The sequence below is a fragment of the Microplitis demolitor genome, chromosome 7 (assembly GCF_026212275.2).
Source record: "Microplitis demolitor isolate Queensland-Clemson2020A chromosome 7, iyMicDemo2.1a, whole genome shotgun sequence".
Classification (NCBI taxonomy): Eukaryota; Metazoa; Arthropoda; class Insecta; order Hymenoptera; family Braconidae; genus Microplitis; species Microplitis demolitor.
Window position 1 is genome coordinate 3,478,270 of NC_068551.1, and position 20,302 is coordinate 3,498,571.

General features: G+C 27.6%; 4 protein-coding genes across 10 annotated transcripts; 2 read left to right on the forward strand and 2 right to left on the reverse strand.

Annotated features, from left to right (window-relative positions):
• Positions 1-23: 23 nt before the first annotated feature.
• Positions 24-1,319, forward strand: LOC103576924 (uncharacterized). The gene has a single exon (XM_008557377.1). It carries the CDS (start codon positions 144-146, stop codon positions 1,317-1,319), a length of 1,176 nt encoding a protein of 391 aa, XP_008555599.1. The 5' UTR covers positions 24-143.
• Positions 1,232-4,362, reverse strand: LOC103576878 (potassium/sodium hyperpolarization-activated cyclic nucleotide-gated channel 2). Its single transcript, XM_053740453.1, has 8 exons — positions 4,278-4,362; positions 3,754-4,205; positions 3,636-3,684; positions 3,501-3,551; positions 2,473-2,797; positions 2,202-2,407; positions 1,380-1,916; positions 1,232-1,305 (listed from the first exon to the last, which is right to left on the reverse strand). The coding sequence occupies exons 1-7, from the start codon at positions 4,320-4,322 to the stop codon at positions 1,419-1,421; spliced, it is 1,626 nt and encodes a 541-aa protein (XP_053596428.1). The 5' UTR covers positions 4,323-4,362; the 3' UTR covers positions 1,232-1,305; positions 1,380-1,418.
• LOC103576880 (F-box/LRR-repeat protein 20) lies at positions 4,127-8,791 on the forward strand. Its single transcript, XM_008557297.3, has 6 exons — positions 4,127-4,334; positions 4,961-5,415; positions 5,500-5,772; positions 6,715-8,154; positions 8,248-8,391; positions 8,460-8,791. Exons 2-6 carry the CDS (start codon positions 5,350-5,352, stop codon positions 8,661-8,663), a joined length of 2,127 nt encoding a protein of 708 aa, XP_008555519.1. The 5' UTR covers positions 4,127-4,334; positions 4,961-5,349; the 3' UTR covers positions 8,664-8,791.
• A 242-nt stretch (positions 8,792-9,033) lies between these two features.
• On the reverse strand, positions 9,034-20,137 carry LOC103576881 (heat shock factor protein). 7 transcript variants are annotated; one of them, XM_014440221.2, is made up of 13 exons: positions 19,786-20,137; positions 19,608-19,708; positions 19,256-19,370; positions 18,063-18,171; positions 17,853-17,977; positions 17,440-17,772; positions 17,262-17,359; positions 17,019-17,189; positions 15,701-15,763; positions 14,582-15,172; positions 14,079-14,184; positions 13,753-13,846; positions 11,813-13,176 (listed from the first exon to the last, which is right to left on the reverse strand). In XM_014440221.2, the coding sequence occupies exons 3-13, from the start codon at positions 19,358-19,360 to the stop codon at positions 12,950-12,952; spliced, it is 2,022 nt and encodes a 673-aa protein (XP_014295707.1). In that variant the 5' UTR covers positions 19,361-19,370; positions 19,608-19,708; positions 19,786-20,137; the 3' UTR covers positions 11,813-12,949. The 7 variants fall into 7 exon arrangements, with proteins under 7 accessions (XP_053596853.1, XP_014295707.1, XP_014295706.1 ...); XM_014440220.2 differs by having other exon boundaries at positions 19,488-19,708; XM_053740878.1 differs by lacking the exons at positions 19,608-19,708; positions 19,786-20,137 and adding an exon at positions 9,034-11,805 and having other exon boundaries at positions 12,929-13,176; positions 19,256-19,372.
• Positions 20,138-20,302: the final 165 nt, after the last annotated feature.

A 20,302-nucleotide genomic window follows, 5' to 3' on the forward strand; every position in this document is an offset into this window, starting at 1 on the left:
TATTCGCGTTGTCAAGTAAACAACCGCCTCTAGACCCAGAAATCCATCGGAATTTCTTCAGTGTCTTGATAAAATGGGTCGCGAGAATAAATCGTTATTTACCCTTTGGCTGTGATATAACTTAATTAATTATTCAAATAAAAATGCAAACAAGAAAGTGTTGTCTCCATTGTCCTGGTACTTGGGTACCGTCAAAAGAACGTGAAGAGCACAATTGTAATCTTCCTACTTACATAAAAGGAAATTTAAAGGTGTCATCTTTAAATAAATATGTCATAGGAGAAGAAGAACGTTCGGAAAGATTACGCGGTAGTCCACAGAAACCTTTACCTACACGACAAAATTCTTGTTACGACAGATTTGCAATAGCTAAGAAATTCCATGCCGAAAATCTTGAGCACCAGCCGTTGCCGGACAGAGTTGACGACTCAGTGTTTAAAAATGTCAAGCCATCATGTAGTAAAGTTGATAAGTTTTTTTCAAACAGTGATAATAAATTAAGTAACAATGAAGAACGCCGACGGTTGCCGAGGTCAAGGAGCTGTCATAAATTACAAGCAGGTCTCCAGTACGCACCAGCACTGGGTTGTAAAACTCCTACGACTAATATGGATCTCGCAATTTGCTGGGAGGCGCCAATTGATCCGTGCTATGAACCTTCGCGTCCTACGCACATTGACGGATCAGAAGGTGGCCCAGCCCCGGCAATTTTCACTCTAGTTCAGCGTGAAAATGGACAAGACGTTGCCTACAAGTCGCCTATGGAGAGATTTGAAGCCAAGTTTAGTAATGTTAAGAATCGCTGTCAGTGTAATCGTGCTGAGAATCATAATTGCTGTCGCGAAGACAATGGAGCTCACTGTGGGTGTCAGCTCAATGATCACCAGCTTGATGATAATGATAAACAACAGAACCAACAGGTTGATAGCAAAGATCTGTGTGATAATTTAGACTCCGTTCATATTTCTCAGGATCACAGACTAGTTAAATCGGGACTTAATCCTAAAAGACGGCAGCCTGTTCATTTGAGAAATTGTTCGCCGTGTCACTGTCGCGGCGACCGTACCAAGAGACCGAGGTCAAGGTCGATCCACTCAGCTCCAGTGTATCAGGGGAATAAAAATTTTAAACGCAATGGCTTGCCGAATAAATTGACGGTACCAAGACCTAGAACTCCTTACGCTAAAAGAAATTTTTGTATCGACACTTTGACGCCGCCTTTTAGTATCGTCGAGGGATGTCGGGATGCTGATTATCCAGAACACTGGAGACTTACTTCTGTCTATCAGCAATCATACAAAAATCCTAGGAAATTATAATAAATTTATTTGTTTATTAATATAATTTATGAATTATAGAAAATTTTAGACTGTGATTACCTTTAATGTATAAAATAAAATAACAATTAAATTTCTTGTTTAAATATCTTGAGAAGTTGAGTCCCCGTAAATATTTATGTTTATCGAAGTAGATCCATCGCACTTGTGTAATGTCTCGTACAATAAAGATTTATCTAATTTTTCTATAGTTAATTTTTGCAATCGGGTTTTTAAATTTTCATAAGGACTTATTATTTTAATAAAATCCTGTCGCTTTAGGATATAAACTTCGCAAGTTTCCAAAGCAATCACTGTAGCCAATCGTTTTTCATTTTCCATCACAAGCGATACTTCTCCAAAGTACGATTTGTCCTCCAAATTACATACTTTTTTTCCAGCAGATGTATAAACTCCAACAGTACCGGTTATTATGTAGTACAATGCGTCACCAATCGTACCAGCTTTTACCAATACGTCATTGGCTAAATATATTTCTGGTTTTAATTGCATGACAACTTGGGATAAAATAGCTGCCGGTATATGTTTTAGAAATTCAACTTTTTCTATTAAACTTTTGCAATTATACATTACTAATTCCTATCAATAATAATAATTATAATTCATTAATTAATTATAAAGTATAACAAAAAATTCTAGGCGTGCGAATAGTTCGAATGTTTCTAATTATTTGTAAATTTTTAAATTATTCAAAAAATTTTTTTTGAACGAATTAAAATTGTAATATTTTTTTTAATAATTCAAATTTTGTCTGAGGTAAAAACAGAGCTCAGACACGAATCTAGAAAAAAATTCAAATAATAGTAAAAAATTCGAATTATTCGATTCGACTCCACTTAAAAAATACTTATTAAAAAAAAGTACTTCTCGTAAATTAGGAGAAACATTTGAAATAATAACTTTATCTTTCTTGACACTTTTGTTCGACCAGAAATTAAAATAATTTAACACCCGGTGCTGAATATGACGAGGAAGTTCTTTGTAGCGCATGTAATCTGTTAATTGTCTAAGTAACTTAAAATTTTTTTTCTTTGTTGAGTGAGACGTCGACATGAGTCCTGAAAATTGAGCTAAAAAAAAAATATGAGTAACAAAAAATAAAAATTATTTATAAAATTTTAAATAAATAAATTACCGAGTATGTAAATAATACCGATCCTGCCAAGTACAGTCAGAAATAAATTAAATAAAATATCATCAATCGTTTTTACACCCAGGTGATGTGAACCACCGATCAATGCTATTGTTGCTCGATTAGCACCAGCTACGTACATCCTCAGAGTCGTATTCCGGGTCTTTAATGACTCTGATGCTATCCATGATTCATTGTTTGATAACCAATTAAATTTATCGACAATTATCGGTATGTACCATTCCATACAAGTTGCCCAGTGGATATTCGTAAATAATATTACTGACATTTCCAGTACTTTGTATCCTTGAAACGATATTTGATGAAACTAATAAAATATTATAAATAAATTATCATCATTATTATTATAATTATTTTTATGGAATATACGGAAAAAAAATCAATAGAAAAATTAAAGTTTTTAGTGCAAAAACAGAACTCTCGTATAAAAAACAAGTATTATAGAGTTTGAAACTGTAATTATTGAGACTACTTCTTGTAATAAAGTAATTCAAATTAATACAGATACAAAATTTTACATGCAGAGATTATTCTTGTTTGAAATGTGGTATCATAGTAAAGCCGGACTATACTAGCGACTTGAAGGAAATTGAAATAAATCCAGAAAAATTACTATGAGCACAGTAAAATTTACAATGGTCATAGTAAGTGCATGTGTTTAATTCAATTCATGTCAGACGGCCAGCATTGTTCGGCTCTATACTATGACACCATATAATTTTAAATGACAATTTGAATAATTTTTCCGTGCAGTTTCTAATGTACATTAAACTAAAGAAATTGTAATACAGTAGGACCTCGTTATAAGACTACTAGTTTATCCGTCAATCTATCACAATACTTGATTTATAAAAAAGACAGAATGATAGTCTTATAACGAGGCCCGACTGTAATTGCTACGTCTTGTAATTTTTACAGTTTCAAAATAGGGACTTTGCTGATATTTAAAACAGTAATTTTTTTTGCTATCATTTTTTCCATGTACTAATTGATAAATAATTATTTCTTACATTACGAAACCGCCGTAAATAAATTACAATATTTTTTATACGAAATATTTTGAATAAATTAAACAAAGTCCAGTATTTTATTAAATTATCATTATTATTATTATTATTATTATATGAATATATAATAATTTCAACTGGAAATGCTGATAGTAAATCCAGTATGAAACATCTTTCTAAATATTTCCTAAAAAAAATAAAATATTAATTTATTTAAATTAATAATCATTAATATTAATTAATTTAAAATTAATACCGAGCAACAATTTTTCTGGACAAAATAATTTCTCTTGTCTTACTTTCAAAGTATCCGGTAAAAAAATTAAGAAAGATATCAAATAAAAATATGATATTTATAACAAAGATAACGTAAATCCACTGATAAAAATATTTATAATAAAAAGTTATAACAAAGGGAATTAATAAAAGAGTAAATAATGTGAAAAATATAATAAACGTTTCCCAAAAATTTCTAAATTCGCTAAACGGATGAATCATAAATGGATAATTATTGATATGATTATTAATTTGTGATTTGACAGCTGCGTTGCTTCTTATCCAAGTCTTAGTTACTGGATGTCTACGTGACAAGATGCATCTTTTTATAATCCACTTTTTCATGTTATTTATTAAATCATCATCAGGATAAAGTGACTTTACATGGTCGGGTTTATATTCAAGTTGACATTTATGGACAACTTTCTCATTCTGTAATAAAATTAATCACATTATATATCCATTAACTCAAAAAGAATTTTTTTACGCATAATTATGCAATACCGGATTTTTTGACATGGGTTCAGGTACAAGTTGCATCAGATCCATAATTACCAGCAGGTAAAAAAATAATTTATAGTTTTGATTTAATGATCCTGAAGTTAGCAGACAATTTTCAATTTTTTTTTTAGCAATTGAATTAAAAGAAAAAAAAAAAAACTAAAAATTTGCACATGTAGAAAATTTTAAAAACTACCGGTGCATTTTTCTGAAATCTTTTTTTTTAATTCAATTTTTAAAAACATCCAAAACTTGACATCAGCTGATTTCAAAATAACAATAAAACAATTTTCAGATTTTTTTTTACAATTGAATAAAAAGAAAAAATAAAAAATAAAAATATGCACGTATAGAAAATTTAAAAAACTACAGGTGCAATTTTCTGAAATTTGTTTTTTTTTTTATTTCAATTCATAGTTTTTAAAAAAATCAAAAAATTGACAGCAGATTTCAATATGACAATAAACACTTTTTGGATTTTTTTTAACAGTTTAATTTTAAAAAAAAAAATATGCACATGTAGAAAATTTTAAAAACTACAGGTGCAATTTCCTGAAATATTTTTTTTTAATTCAGTTTTTAGAAAAATTTAAAAATTGACATCAACTAATTTCAGTATCATCATATTTATTACTTAAAAGTAATATCTGTATTTAAATAATAATGTCAGTTCTTTTTGTTGTCAGTAAACAAAGAATACTATTTTTTTTTCATGACACGGGCCCTGAAAAATATAATTACGTTACTTAAAAGCATGACATACAGCTGCTTAGTGGATTCAGCTGATATATAATTGCAGCGACACGAGTAAAGAAGGAATAATAAAAGTCAGCTGATGACATTACAATGTAAATCATTAAATAAATGTGAAAGAAGATCGTGAACTTGAGAGTCAAGAGCGAGAGAAAGAGAGGGAGAGACAAACAGAGACAACAAAAGTTTTTTTGTTTGGATTTGTATTGGCTGTAGACTGTAGTATACTTTATTAATATTTAATATCAAGTATTCAGCTGAACTTTATCAGAAACTGCAGTCAGTCTTCCGTCAACTCTAGACACGTGTCTTTGGAGACGCGATGGCTCTTGAAGATGCTGAGGATTATCATACTGATGATGCAGTTGTCATACAATTACCAATAGAGGTAACTTTTACTTAAATTTATAAAATTAATTTTATTGGTGACTCGAATTAATTACAGTAATTATTTTCATATTTAAATCAATAGGTTATTATACACATAATGTCATATCTATCAGTATCTGATAGAATGGCTGCTGGTCTAGCATGTCATCAATGGCACGAAGCATCACTCAGCACTAAATTTGTTGATAAACAAGCTGTCATTATCAGTAGAGAAGACGATAACTTGCAACTTGTTATGAATACGTTGTTTAAATCACAGAGACCTTTTCATCATTTTATTTTTAAACAAGTTGAGATTAAAAGAAATTTACCTATTTGGGATAAATTTGGTGGAACTATCCGTAGTTTAATATTGGTATCTACTAATTTATTTATTTATTATTATTATTATTATTTATTTAACACTTTTTCATTATTCATTCGCGTTATCACAGTCCGAATAATAAAAAAAAATAGAATTAGGGTAAGAAGTAGCATTTGTGGCTACTACTCCATTTTTAGACATTTGATACTTTATTTTAATTAATGAAAAAGTGTTTAAAGAAAAATCGGTACTAGTGTGATAAAAAAAATTTTTTAGTTGAAAAATTAATTGTCATTGTGAGTTTTAGAAAATTATTTTATTTAAAAGTTTTAATCCAAAATTCGATCTAAAGTGACTAAAAGCGGTATTTCTACTCTGCTCTAAAAACCAATTAGTGAAAATCATGTAACAATATTTGGCGAATAGTCACTTATTGCCAGTGAAAAGTATATCAGTATTTGAATTACAGACATAATTTTCACTAGTGAACAGTGGATAGTCACTATTTCAAATTTGAAAGAGTAAACATGAACAGGCGTATGAGTGTAAATGTAGCAGACTTAGTTCTCACTCTATTTTCCATTTCCACTTAAATTGACTTCTTGACTGCATTTAGATACCCGCCAAAAAAATTACCAATTTTTAGTAGTCATTTATTAATTTAAAAATTATATTTCTGGACCGTTTTGTGTAAATGATTTATTGAAGTATGGAATTTCTAGATGTCTATTTTCCCTGATTATGAAGTTAACAAACAGTTAACAATTTTCGGAGTTTTTTTTTTAAACTCAATAACAAAAACGAATTTAAAAATATGCACATGAAGAAAATGAAAAAACCTATAAGTGCATTTTTTTCAAATAATTTTTTGTTTTATAATTTATCATTTTAAAAAAAAATCAAAAAATTATTAGACGTCGACTAACCAGTATCATTATTTTCCCTTAGATTATTATTTTATATAAAAATAAATTTGTTTCTTTTGTCTACTAGGTCTGCTGTGATTTAAGTGAAAGAACACTTGTTACAATATTAAAATGTTGTAAAAATTTACGCACATTACATATCAATGCTTGTAGAGAGTGTTTGATGTCAGGAAGATTACTGGATGATGAAAAAGACGTTAAAGAATTATCAGATAACTTTAAATCCTTGATCGAACTGAGTTTGGCGTCAAATAGATATCTCAGCGACGCGCTTTTCAATAGAATTGTTTCGATAAGTCCCAATTTACAGTCACTCAGTTTGACAGACTGTCAGCTGTCATTTCACTCAGGTGTTTACAAACGTTTTTATCCAGACAATAATTCAGTTGAACAGGCATCAGAGTCATTGTTGACGTTTTTCAATGTTTTGTTGTACATTAAGAGACAGGCAAAAATACTTAAGCACTTGAGTTTTGGATCGACGTTGATTGACAGCACGGCTTTAATTAGTTTGGCAGGCGTTGAAGGATTGAAACTGGAGTCGCTTAGACTAAGATCTTGTGATCAGCTGACAAATGCAGGATTACGCAGTTTAAATAATCAAATAAATCTCAAAGTGTTGGATATAAGTTTTTGTACACGAGTTACTGATCAAAGTTTAATTTGTATCTGTCAAAATTTGATAAATCTAGAAAGTCTTAACATAAGACGCTGTCGTGCTATCACTGATTACGGAGTCTCGCAGTTGCGTTTGTTGAAAAAATTAATAGAACTTGATATTTCAGAGTGCGAGCAATTAACGGGTGCGTGTATTACCCAGGGATTATGTTGCTCGGCAATTAATGAGTCGAAATTAACAAGCGGCACGGCGCAGTATCATGATCCAGAGAATTTAAATGATAAATCTGACGCACGTACTGATGAATCAGTAAATGAGACTCGGAATAATTTACTGAACAATTGTTTACAAATATTGTCAGCAAATGCTTTGAATTTAGATGAGAAATCAATTGAGTGCATTGCCAATACGTTACCAAAATTGACATTTCTTGATATTGGATATTGTTTCAGTGCAGTTAATGACAAAACAATTCAAAAAGTATTTAAAGAGCTTACGATGTTGAGGACACTAAGAATAAGTCGCTGTGATAAAGTCAGTGACGCCGGGTTGACTGGAATGGGTGCAGGTAATCGTGTTAATAACGTTGACTCGAAAATTGAAAAAATAATACCGGAACTTACGGGATCGAGATTCAAAATAAGATTAGGGTCGAGAGCTGAAGAAGAAATAGTAAGAGATGCTTACAGGAAAAGAGAAGTTATGGAAATGTGTGAAGATACGACTTCACCGTGTGAACTAGATATTTTCTCGGGGTTTTCGCTGATCCGCTTGAGAGGATTGAGAGAACTTGATCTTACGGGCTGCAATAAAGTAACTGATGTTAGTTTGAAGCATGCGTTTACTTTTCCTGAGTTACGTGTTCTGGATTTGAGCATGTGTCAGCAGGTAGTTATTTATAATTATCATTATTGTTAGTGTTATTAATTATTATGTCATGACGGGGAATCATTTATAACAAATATTACTCATAAATTACAGATTACTCACGTAGGACTTGACTATCTCACAAAAAATAATAAAGCAATCGAAGATTTAAATCTTTCCCAGTGTCACAATGTCACGGATATCGGTATTTTATACGTCGCACAGAGATTGTACAGATTAAAACGCCTTCAAATTAGAGTATGATATTTATTTATATATTTTATAATCAAGTAAATAATTATTTAAATTAATTATCAATTATTTAGGGCTGCTCACAATTAACAGATCACAGTCTTGCTGGGATAAAATTGTACTGCAAAAATCTTCAGTATTTAGATGCCAGTTTTTGTCGTGGAGTAACAACTAGTGGTATTGAAAGTCTTTGTTCTCATTTACATGTTAAATTTTCAGAACAACTTGACAGTCTGAGTACCAGAGATATTCCAGTACCGCCTTTAATACGGAGATAAATTTATATTTTTAAAATATTAAGGAAAGCCGATTCGGAATTAAATTCCGTCCCTGTTGAATGTGCAATTCTAGTGAAAAAAAAGTATATATATAATATATATATATGAAGAATAGTATTTATTAAAAACGGTTGATAAAAAATTATAATTTAATATTAAAAATTTTATTTAATGTTATTTATTAAATTTGTAAATATAAATTTTATATATTTATATTTATTATAATGTGCCTTGTGTTACAAGGAAAAATTAAATAATAAAATAATTATTTATAATGTTATTTATTATTTGACTTTTTACAATTTATCATAATACATTTATTATATTATATTAATAATATATAACTAAACATAATCAAAATTATACACAAAATTTAGATCGCGGCTATATATATACCACCGCAAAAAGTGATATATAATTTATTATTATATTAATATAATTTTAAAATAATTTGAGTTTAATTGATAACTCCATATAATTCGTAGATAGTCATTACAATAATTAAGTTTTAATCTCTTTAACATAATTAATTATTATAAAAGCGTGGAAATATCTGGTATTCTATTTAGTGTAAAAAAAATAATCAAGTAATGTAATAAAAAATTTTTTTCTCAACTAGCAATTGAGTGAAACAAAAATTTTCCCTGATTAAAAACTCCGACTGACTCAATCGGGTTTCAGTCAGATTCAATCGAGAACAAAAACTCAATCAAAAATGCCCGGGAAAGTTTAAAGTTTTCGATTGAATTTAAATTGTAAAAGAATATTGATTAAAATTTTCCAATCAGATTGATTCGGATTTTATCTGGGAATAAAAATTTTTGATAATTTTATTCCGATTTCTGATTAACTTTCAGTAGAATTAGTTCGGAACTTTTCAAACTCAATTAGAAATTTCCAATTACAATTTTTCAGCCGGAGTTTTTAATCAGAAATAGTTTTAGTTTTATTTAAAAGTTATATAATATTTATTCCACTTTTTTTAATGAAAAAAAAATAAATTTATATAATCAGTGATTCATATTTTAATTTAATATGATTATCATTTATTACTCTTTTTACGGCGTACTTTTAGAATTTTATTTTCATAAAACTGATTTCTATAAAATGTAATTGCTACTAAAAATTACGTATTTTATTAATTACTTTTATCATCAGATCGTATAAATATTATTTTATAGTTGATTATTACTCGTTAATTGTACAAATACGGCACTTATTACAAACGTGAAAATAATTATTTACTACCCCTATCCAAACGTTAAATAGTAAGTCAGTGTTATTGTAAAAAATCTAACAGTTAATAATAATAATAATAATAATAATAATAATAATAATAATAATAATAATAATAATAATAATAATAATAATAATAATAATAAGTGAAATCTTATTTTTTTTTACGGTACTATCTACTTAATAGAATAAATATTATTGCCATAGAAATTCTATTATACGTAGACAAAATGAATAGTAATAATAAAAATTAAAATAGTTATTGCAGTTTAAAGTAATTAAGTGTAAACCAAAATTATATTTTGTGTGATTGATTTATTTGTAATAAAATTTTAAAAAAAGTAAATATACATTTTGATTTCAAATTCTGATTATTGTTGATGAAAATCTTGAAATTTATTAAATTATTTTTTTTTTTCTTTATAAATTTATTACATTTAATCATCAATATTTTGTATTTTTAAGTCGATCTTTAAAGATTATTTAATAAATGATTTGATCATAACAATCTTAATAATAATTAATAAATATAATGTCCTTGAGGGTATTCTCAGACAATACCCGCCAATTTTAAAAATAGTCTATTACTTTCAACTGACATAAGTATTAAAATTTTGATAATTAATTAAAATAAAGTTAAAGTATTAATTAAAAAAAGGACAACTTATCTAAAATTTTACTGCAATACAGATTTTTAAAAAAATTACTCAGGACTAATTTTTCAATAATAATTAAAACCCGGTTTGAAAAACTGGCCCTTACAGTTGTTATTAATTATGAGTTATTCATGTCAATTTTCTAATCTAAATTTTAACTACCAAATTTTATTTAACTCCTAATTGATGACAACTGTAAGTAATTTAAAAAAAAACTTTCAATTATTTTTTAATTAGTTAATAAAATTTTGATATTGTTCTGACAGTTCTAGTTTGTTGAATTTTTAAAAAAGTGGGAAGCGCTGTCTAAGAATACCCTTAAGAACATTCTCAGACAATACTCCCCACTTTTTAAAAATATTCAATTACTTTTAACTGCCATGACGGTATGAAAAATTTCAGTAATGAATTGAAAAAGAATTCAAACATTAATTGAAAAAAAAGACAACGTAGTTACGATTTCATTGAAGTACAGATTTTAAATAAATAAATTACTTACAGTTGTAAAATTTATTATAAATATTAATATCAATTTTATAATTCAAATTTTGTGTTTTAAAATTTATTTAGCAAATTACGTTCGACTCCTAATTGATGTCAATAGTAAGTAAATTTTTTGAAAATCTATATCTTAAAATTGTTCTGATCTCAATAAATGCTTCACTTATATTTTAATTAATTAACAAAATTTGAATACGGCTATGACAGTTTGTCATTGAATATTTTTAAAAAAGTGGGGGTAACTGTCTAAAAATACCCTGAAACAATTGCTATGCAAATATATTTATTTTTTTATGTTTATCCACGGCAAATAAAATAAATAATACAACGATTCGCCCGTAACCATTTAAAATTTTAAATTCCGTCAGATAAAACTTTGCCGCTACGTCATCATTAAATAATTTATCATTATTTACTCCATCTACTCGACTATTCTCTAATAAAAATTTATACATTTTATTTCTTACAGAATTATTGTAGTAAAAATGATTTTGTTTTTCTAAAACTTCATTTTGTTATTTGCTGAGTATTTAAATATTTTAAACTGCTTTTATTTTATCATGATATACGTTTTTATAAAAGTGCGTTCCGAGTGCTTATTTATGTTTCATTTATGGACTTAACATATTTATTATAATTAGTCTTATTATTTAATCATTAAGATTTTCATAAAAACATTATTATTTTTTCCCTTTATTTTCAAATGATGTTAAGAGACTCAGCCTTATCCATCAGTTATTCTTCAGAAGCTAGAATGGAGAAAAATTATTATTCCAATCCATTTATCGTTGATATATATGTTTATAATTTAAAGATTCAATCGACGAATGTAAAAAAAAACTGAATTTAAATCTGCATTAATAACAATTCAATAGAAAGCACATATTTTTTTATAAACATTATATACAATAATATAGCAATCAATCATATTTTCTAGTATAATTAAATATGTCGTTATAAAAATATATTCAACATTAATAAATATCGCGAAATTCAAGAATAAACTGGAAGTTTATACCGTACTTAAATTCATTAAGTCAAGAGACAATAATAATTAATTTTTTTTTCTTTAATAGAGATTACGTTAAAATTTTTTATTTATTTTTAACAATTCAAACAAGCATCTCTTATAAATTTAAAGAAACAAAAATGTAGATTAATAATTATTACAATTTTTTTTTCTTCAAAATTACAAATATTTTTTTTTACAGTAATTTTTTGGTAATTGCTGGTGGCTTTACATAAATCCAAATAATTAATAACATTTTTTATATCAATAGAATTGACAGATTTGTTAATTTTTTTTTTTTTTTTTTAATATATATATTTATATAAAATTATTTATTGGTAAAAAAAAAATGTTAGTCAAGTCCATTTATGTTCGCTGACGCTATCAGTTATTACAATTATTTATATAACGTTATATAATTTTTCGAGTGTCTTAATAACGATTATTGTGACGCACTAATTATGAAAAAAAGACAATGAAAAAAGAAAAAAAATAATAATACGTTTTATATGTATATATAATATATGTATTTAATGAAAACAGAGTAAATAATTATGGAAAAAAAGTTATTTCAAATTTAAAAATGATAACTTAAAACCTATTATTACTATGTTTTTTTAATTATTATTATTACTCTAATGATATTTACAACGACGTTAAACGTATTTTAATAAAATGATAAATCGGAAAATAATTATAAAAAATGATAAATAAATAAACACTGTATACTCTGTAATTTATCACATTAAATTTCTCACGATAAAACCACTTTTCGTACGTTTTTATATAACGTTCTTTTTTTTTTGTCTATAACAAAATTTATAGTTTATAGCACGCGATTCATGTAGAATAAATACACTCACCAACAGTAAATGATAATAAATTTATAAGTTAGCGGATGAATTTCCATTCCCTGAGACCAAAGAGTCAAGTAGTAGAGATTTGCTATCTTCTAAATCCAATGGTTCTTGATTGTAAAATTCGTTCGTTGAATTCTGAGTATCTGTACATTCAGTGCCCAAGTTATTGGTGTTAAGGAACATGTCATCGTCGAAGTCTAGAAGATTGGACGGTGTGTAAGCCATTAATTCTCCACCAGTTGCTCCATTTGCTATAAAAAAAAATTATTTATTCATCATCATCATCATTTTTTTCTTTGAATGCTCGGGAGATTAATCAACAAAATGGCAAGCGCAGCAGGTCTAAGTAGACGGAGATTTGACACAATAGCCTGTGTTTAAAACAGATCCTGATATCTGTTGCTTGTGCAGTCTTCTTTAACTGTGACGTTATACTCAGCTGGTGCTGAGAACTCAGCAGTTTTATAGAAGAGCACTATGTCAGGATTGTTGTGATCAATTTCAAGTTGTTGCGAATCCCACGTTCCAATAAATATGACAACGGCCATTCTCAACAACTTGCGGAGTATTTCCTGACAGATAAGGCAGCACTGGTGTCTTATCGATACCATGTGTGTGTGTCAAGGGAGGTAATAAAGTACTCGGAGAGCAGCATTATGACGTATGTATTTCTATCCAGCACAAGGCATGTTGACAAGAGATTACTCATATACCCTACACAATGTGTTGGGCAGCTGCATTTGGTGCACTTTGGCACATGATTATTATCATTATTGTTGTACATAACATTGATTAACATTACATTATATTTTATTATTTAAACTTACCACCAATTGGATCTTCATCATCTTTTTCATGTGTTGGATTTAATTCAGGGTTTACTGGTATACCAAATGACATTGGATCATTATTACCGAATAGCTAATGGACACAAATAACAAATATCAATTAATATATATGTCAAATAATAGCATTTTAATTATAAAATAAAAATTTTTATCAAATGAATCGTTCATTTTTTTAAACTTTATTTGAAAATTTTTTACGTTTTGGCGCTAAAATTTAGTCGCGGAAAAAATTATAAAATATTTTGATACAGCAAAAATTAAAAATAATCTTAAAAAAAGTATTGTTATTTTTTTTTTATACATACTTCCATTAATGTGTTGGCATCAATTGTGTAACCTTCACTGCGTAACATTTCACGAAGATTTTCCAAATCATTGTGCATTGCTTCCAGATGATTATCCATTTCTTCCCTATTTCATAAAAAAAAAATACAAATAAATTATTCAAGTTAAAGTTTTATAAAAAAATAAAATAAATCATCGCTCTTAATATGGAACATTAGTGACAGTGAGAAAAAAATTAATTAAAATTTTATAGGATTCTAAGTGTCAATTATTTTTGTTGAATATAATTTTGACTGATTTTAAAAAAAATATCCAAGATATTTTATAATAAAAGAAATAATTTAAAATATAAATAAAAACAAAACCTGTATGTCTAATAAATAAAAGAAAAACTGTAAAGATAGTTGTCTTAAGTATTACTGGTCACCATATTAATATTTATATTTTACCAACCGTGTAATTAATAAGCGTTAAATTTCTCTTAACTTATCGTGAAAAAACTCATGGTCCAATTTTAACTTACATCGATCCTAACCTGTAAGATGAATTAGACATGCTCGAAGGGCTAACACAACTCAATGACAAATTACTGGTCTTGCTGCTGGAACCTGCGTCACCACCATTATTGTTTGAAGTCGTTGTCTTGGACTGTGGACCCGGTTTCGGAGCTTCCTGTTTCAACTTATCACCAGAATGTCTAGCATTTCCATTACTGGTGTCATCTTGACCTAGTCCACGAGATTTTTGTTTATTTTTTTCTCCAGCATCTTCACTGTTTGCGGGACTTGTAGCAGTAGCGGCAGTATCGGCTAGCATGTCAGGAATAATAAACATATCGTCCAAATTGATGCTGTTTGATTCACTGTCATCAGCAACAGTTGCAGCAGCGACAACTTCCTTAAGATCGTTGTCAATCTCATCGGAATCCTCGTCTGCTTCTGATGAATCGTTTAACTTGTTGATGTTTGCTGCCATCGCTGCAAGTTTTGAGCTTCTTACAGTCTTAATTGGTATCGGTTTTACCTGTTGCTTCACTGATGGCTTTTTCTCCAATAATTGTGTCGGGGGCTGAGTAGATTCGCTCGGGTAAACTTCGAGCATTAAAGTTTCTTCCCTAAAAATTTAGACAGCAATCTCTTTCCGGTCTTTTTTCAATTCTATTCTATTCTATTTTTTTGTCATGAGTTTGTTGACATTCTTGTTATAACTAAGAATTTTCGCTAACGGCTCATAGTACTTGTGATTATGATATTTAATATATGTACATATTTATATGCAATGCAAGTTAGAAAAGACATGCCAATGTTATTGTTTTAATATTTACAAATGTAATGAATGGATGAATAATAAAATTAATTATTTTATGATCATCTCATAAAATATTATAGGAAAAGCCGAAGCTTTTGTTGTTCATCAACTCCTCTTTGATTAAAAATTATAAATTTATAAAATAATTTTGCTATCAGGAGGTATTTTTTTTTTTTTTAATTTTTTCATGCTTCGAATATTCAAAAAATAAATCATTCTGTTCAAATAAAAAATTAGCTACAGTAAATGATAAATTTTATGTGAAAGCAATAAATAAATTAAATATTTATATGTATACAAAAATTTAAAATATATGAATGAGAAAAATGATAACCTGGGTTCTTCTCCGATTTCCGTCGGTGGGATCAGAATTTTGACAGGCACTGTGTTTTTCCTCCTGATAAATACCAAACAGTTATTGCTAAACATTATTTTAATTAAGTTAATTTTTTTTCCGAAATAATAATTCATAATTTGAGTAAAAAAAAATTTTAAATCCAAATTTTAAAATTAATTTTGAAATAAACAGAAATAAAATTTAAGTAACGGAGAAGAAAACCAACTATCAACGCATTTCGTTTTATCAGTTGGTCTCCCAAGTAAATAAATAAAAAATATTTACAAAATGATAAATGTGGGCCAGGAAAATGTTAACGCTTAGTATAAAATGTTAGTAAAAAAATAATTGTTCACATGATTAAGATAAAATTTAAATTTGCATTTAATGCTTCGATGGCAAGCCAAGTTAGTTTCTCGGTTATATGTCTAAATATCACAGTCATAATATCACACAGCAAAATATCAGTCGCAATATCACATAAAAAAATTTTTAATTCCCTCGCATAAATTTAAAACGATATTTGATGTAATTTTCACACAAAAATTTTTACACCGAGTCAATAAATATTTTTAAACTACATATGAAAAAATATTATGCTCATTAATAAACGCTAATTTGGCTTATAATTATCAATTTTTAAATAAATAATTAAAATGTAAGAATAAATATTAAAAATTGCATATTTAAATATTTAAAAAATTAGTGCGCGCATTTTTTTAAAATTTCAGTATTTTAATTACTTGATTTATTTATAAAAAACTTATAAATGATCGCATATCTGATATTATTACGCTGTGATATTCAGGCACATGATATTCTGATAAATGATAATTAGACGTAAAATATTTCCTTATGTGATATTTTGGCATTGATATTTTTTCGTGTGATATTATGACATATTTTGTCGTGACACTAGTTTCTAATTTACTTAATAATGATGTGTACAAATAAATTAATGAATTCCAATAAATATAAACCAAAATCTTTAACTATCTTCTGTTCCACCTGATAAATAATAAACAGACAAAAAATCTGACCTATCCTCAAAAAGCTGAAAATAAACTGTATGAATACTTTGTAATATTTAATTAAAGAGGAAAACACCAATAAAAAAAATAATAATAATTAGAACTCATCCATGCACAAATGATTAGAAATAAAAAATGTTATAAAATTATAGTGGAATATTTTTTATATTTTTACTAGATGGAATTTTATTTTATTTTTAATCTTTGTCTTGGTTATAAAAAGAGCTCTGATACGATTATCGATTAAAAAAATTAAATTAAATTTATTTTTTATATTGACTTACTTCTTTTTTGGTTTCAAGGCAACTTTTATCTTAGAAGACGTTTCTTGGGTTTCTGTTTGATCATTTTTACCGGTTGTATTTTGAGAAAAGTGAACTGTCTCAATATGTTCGTCGTCCAAACCGACTATGGACTCGGGACTTTGGACAGATGGGTGATGATTCTCCAGCATTCTGTAAAACAATACGCAGCAATTAATAATTAATTTTTTTTAAATAAAATAATGAATACGAAAAATTAATTACTCAGCAACGATGTACTCAGAGTCAAGATCATCAACGTGATGCTCATGTTCGGAGGCATCTAGCTCGTGAATTACAGGGCCAGTAGGAGAAGCTTCGGGCTGAAATAAATATGAATAAATAAATAAATATATATACGAAAAAAAATTATAACTTAGAAGTATTTAAGTGCGAAGCTCACTACAAGTTTATCTACTTTCATCTGTTTGCTGCGTTGATGATCATCGATCATCAAAGGATATCGTCTTTTAACAGAGAGACCTCCACTTCTTGATGGCTGCACAAGTGTCACTAAGAAATGTATGAGTTTGTTGACGATTTCTTGTTGTTTAAGATGCTTTCGTCTGAGCATCGCCAGCTCACGCCACAGTGCTTCGTTTTCTCTTTTCATAGCTCCAAGTCTCGAGTCCATGTGTTCCTGTCGTCCACGCATGCTTCTCACTTCACTCAAAACTTTATTCATTACTTCAGCTTTTATCGGAGGATGACCATCCTGAGTTTTACTGGATGCAATCTTAAATCATTTAAAATAAAAAAAATTAATAAGTTAATTAACAATAAAAATATTTCATGTATATTAAAATATACCTGTACCTTTCTCTTGATGTGTTCTAGTAAATAAGGATGATCTTTAATAAAATACTGATGCGCAAATTCCATTTCATCCCTTTCACATTTCAAACCTCCAAGTTCAACGGATACCTTCTTGTGAAATCCATCTAAAATTTTTTTAATTAAATTCATTAATCATTTTGTTAATTAACGTTATACTGATGCTAAAATAATAATCATAGTAATACATACACATATTCAATTGACGTACAAAACTAGCCATATTATTATGTTTATAATAATGTGGTAATAGTTCTCTAGCAAATTGGGCCGGATTTCTAATAAAAAAACTTCTTCCATTCTATAAAAAAAAAAAAAAAATAAATAAATAAATAAATAAAAGATTACAATTAATATTAATTGATAAATTTATAATCAAGTAATGAAAATTTTATCTTTATTTTAAGAAATTTTTGTTTTGAATTTAAAACTTTTGAATTTTACCCGCGGTAATTTTTAAAATTTAAAAATAATGATACTGACATTAGCCAGCGTCTAGTAATTGGATTTTTTTCAAAACAATAAGTTTAAAAAGAAAATACATTTGAAACATTGTACCTAGTTATTTTAATTTCCTACATATGCATATTTAAAAATTTTTTTGTCTGTTAATTTCAAGATCATTAAAAATATACTTTAAAAATAAATTACAAAACTAATCAGCGAATTCTCATAAATAATAATTACTACATTACAATATAAAATCTCATATTTGAATTGATTTGTTTTTTTCTATCTATTTACTAATAGCAGATACTTTTTATTGCAATAATTAATTATTGATTAAATTAATAATTACATAAGTAATCTGAAGTAACAATTTCCTGACGTATTACCGCAAAACAACTTTTGGATTATCTAAGATTTTTATAATTATAATTTAAATATTAATATATTTATAAATCAAAAATTTCCACAAAAAAACATATTTAAAATGAAAACCTGCAGCATATGAAACATATTGAATAATAAAATAGATAAACCGCATTGTAAGCAGATGTCATTGCCCGAGTAGTCTATGTGGCCAACTATTAAATAATTTTAAGTATAAATTTGTCATTGTATGATTGTATTATTAAGTATGATCGGTATTAGTGAGCTGATCGTAAGGGGGAGAGGAATTTTCCACGAACATTGTACGTTGAATAACAAACTTGAACGTTTACATTACGTTTGCTAAATAAAATAAAGAGATTGCGTGAAAGGACAAAATTGAACGTAATTACCAAATGTACGTTTTATTTACGTTTTTTATGTGTCACTCTCCAGCTAAATGATGTAGTTAACTATAATTAATTAAGTATCTACATGATAGTGAGTTTGCCTGGTAACAGTAAAGTTTACAATAACATAAATACATAAATAAAATGAATACGGATACTCACGGGTGCCCAACAAATAAGGTCGTCAGTCTCAGGATCTTCAACTAATTTCCAAAGTTTCCCAAGGAATGCCGGGACACTGGTTTCCACTTCCATAACAGTATGCATTTTATTATCACTGTTAAAAATATTATTTTAATACATAAATTATTGTATGTAATTAAGTTATTATTTTTTTATAAACTTGTATATTTTTTTTTTACGAGAGTATGTCCTCACATTTCAGCACATTTACCAGTAATGGCTCCTATATGACGATGTTGTTCTGAGACCGATACTACCGCCGCGTTTGCAGCGACACAATCAAATGCAATAGGTATGTATATATATAGAAAATATGTACCAAGCACCGTACCCTGTTTACCAGCACCACCAGCTAACCAGCACCTCAATGTCCTCTGCTTTAATTTTTTCTGCTCTTATTTTTCAGGTTGACACGGACTGTACTCAATACAACTACGCATAAATATAAATAAAATAAGTTTATTAATTATTTGAATATTTAATATGTCAATTAATTTGTCACCGCATACTTCAAATCACACAATGTCACGCTATTTATTTTTTTTTTAATTCAATGTGTAATTTATAAAAATAAACTTGTTTTTTTTTTTTTTGCAACTCCAAAAATACGCGGAATTTTCATTGATCAATGGACAGTAGACTGTATATAAATTTGCGAGTTAATTATGTGGATAAAAATAATATCGATATTTATTTTTGTCGTCAATGAAACCGACAGGTAGCGCTTAAAAAACTCCACGTGAGTTTCAAGTTTTTTAAATATTTTAATTTAAACTGATTTCTTTTTTTTTTTTATTTAAATTATAAGAATTGAGTTTAAATTATTGTGGCAAATAAATATAATTTTTTGGATGTTATATTATTTATATTTATAGAAGACTATTTAACTGCAATTACTCATAATTAAATATGAGTATTTCGACAAAATTAATTTTATCTGAGTAAATTAATAAATTATGACTTTTTATTTTTAAAATTCGTTTTGTCTAGGTAATTTTATGACATAAGTGGATGGAAAAGCCTAGA

What these genes read in the sequence shown, in the direction of transcription:
- LOC103576881 (XM_053740878.1), bottom strand. Translation starts at nt 19,360, where the DNA reads ATGCATACTGTTATGGAAGTGGAAACCAGTGTCCCGGCATTCCTTGGG. An exon ending in TGAAAGTAGATAAACTTGTA is followed by an intron (nt 17,360 to 17,439) that starts GTGAGCTTCGCA and finishes TATTTATTTCAG; the next exon opens with CCCGAAGCTTCTCCTACTGG. An exon ending in TCTGAGTACATCGTTGCTGA is followed by an intron (nt 17,190 to 17,261) that starts GTAATTAATTTT and finishes ATTGTTTTACAG; the next exon opens with AATGCTGGAGAATCATCACC.
- LOC103576924 (XM_008557377.1), top strand. Translation starts at nt 144, where the DNA reads ATGCAAACAAGAAAGTGTTGTCTCCATTGTCCTGGTACTTGGGTACCG.
- LOC103576878 (XM_053740453.1), bottom strand. Translation starts at nt 4,322, where the DNA reads ATGGATCTGATGCAACTTGTACCTGAACCCATGTCAAAAAATCCG. An exon ending in ATTTACGGCGGTTTCGTAAT is followed by an intron (nt 2,798 to 3,500) that starts GTAAGAAATAAT and finishes ATATTTTATTAG; the next exon opens with TTTCATCAAATATCGTTTCA. An exon ending in TTTCTCCTAATTTACGAGAA is followed by an intron (nt 1,917 to 2,201) that starts GTACTTTTTTTT and finishes TATTATTGATAG; the next exon opens with GAATTAGTAATGTATAATTG.
- LOC103576880 (XM_008557297.3), top strand. Translation starts at nt 5,350, where the DNA reads ATGGCTCTTGAAGATGCTGAGGATTATCATACTGATGATGCAGTTGTC. An exon ending in CTATCCGTAGTTTAATATTG is followed by an intron (nt 5,773 to 6,714) that starts GTATCTACTAAT and finishes TTTGTCTACTAG; the next exon opens with GTCTGCTGTGATTTAAGTGA. An exon ending in TAAAACGCCTTCAAATTAGA is followed by an intron (nt 8,392 to 8,459) that starts GTATGATATTTA and finishes TCAATTATTTAG; the next exon opens with GGCTGCTCACAATTAACAGA.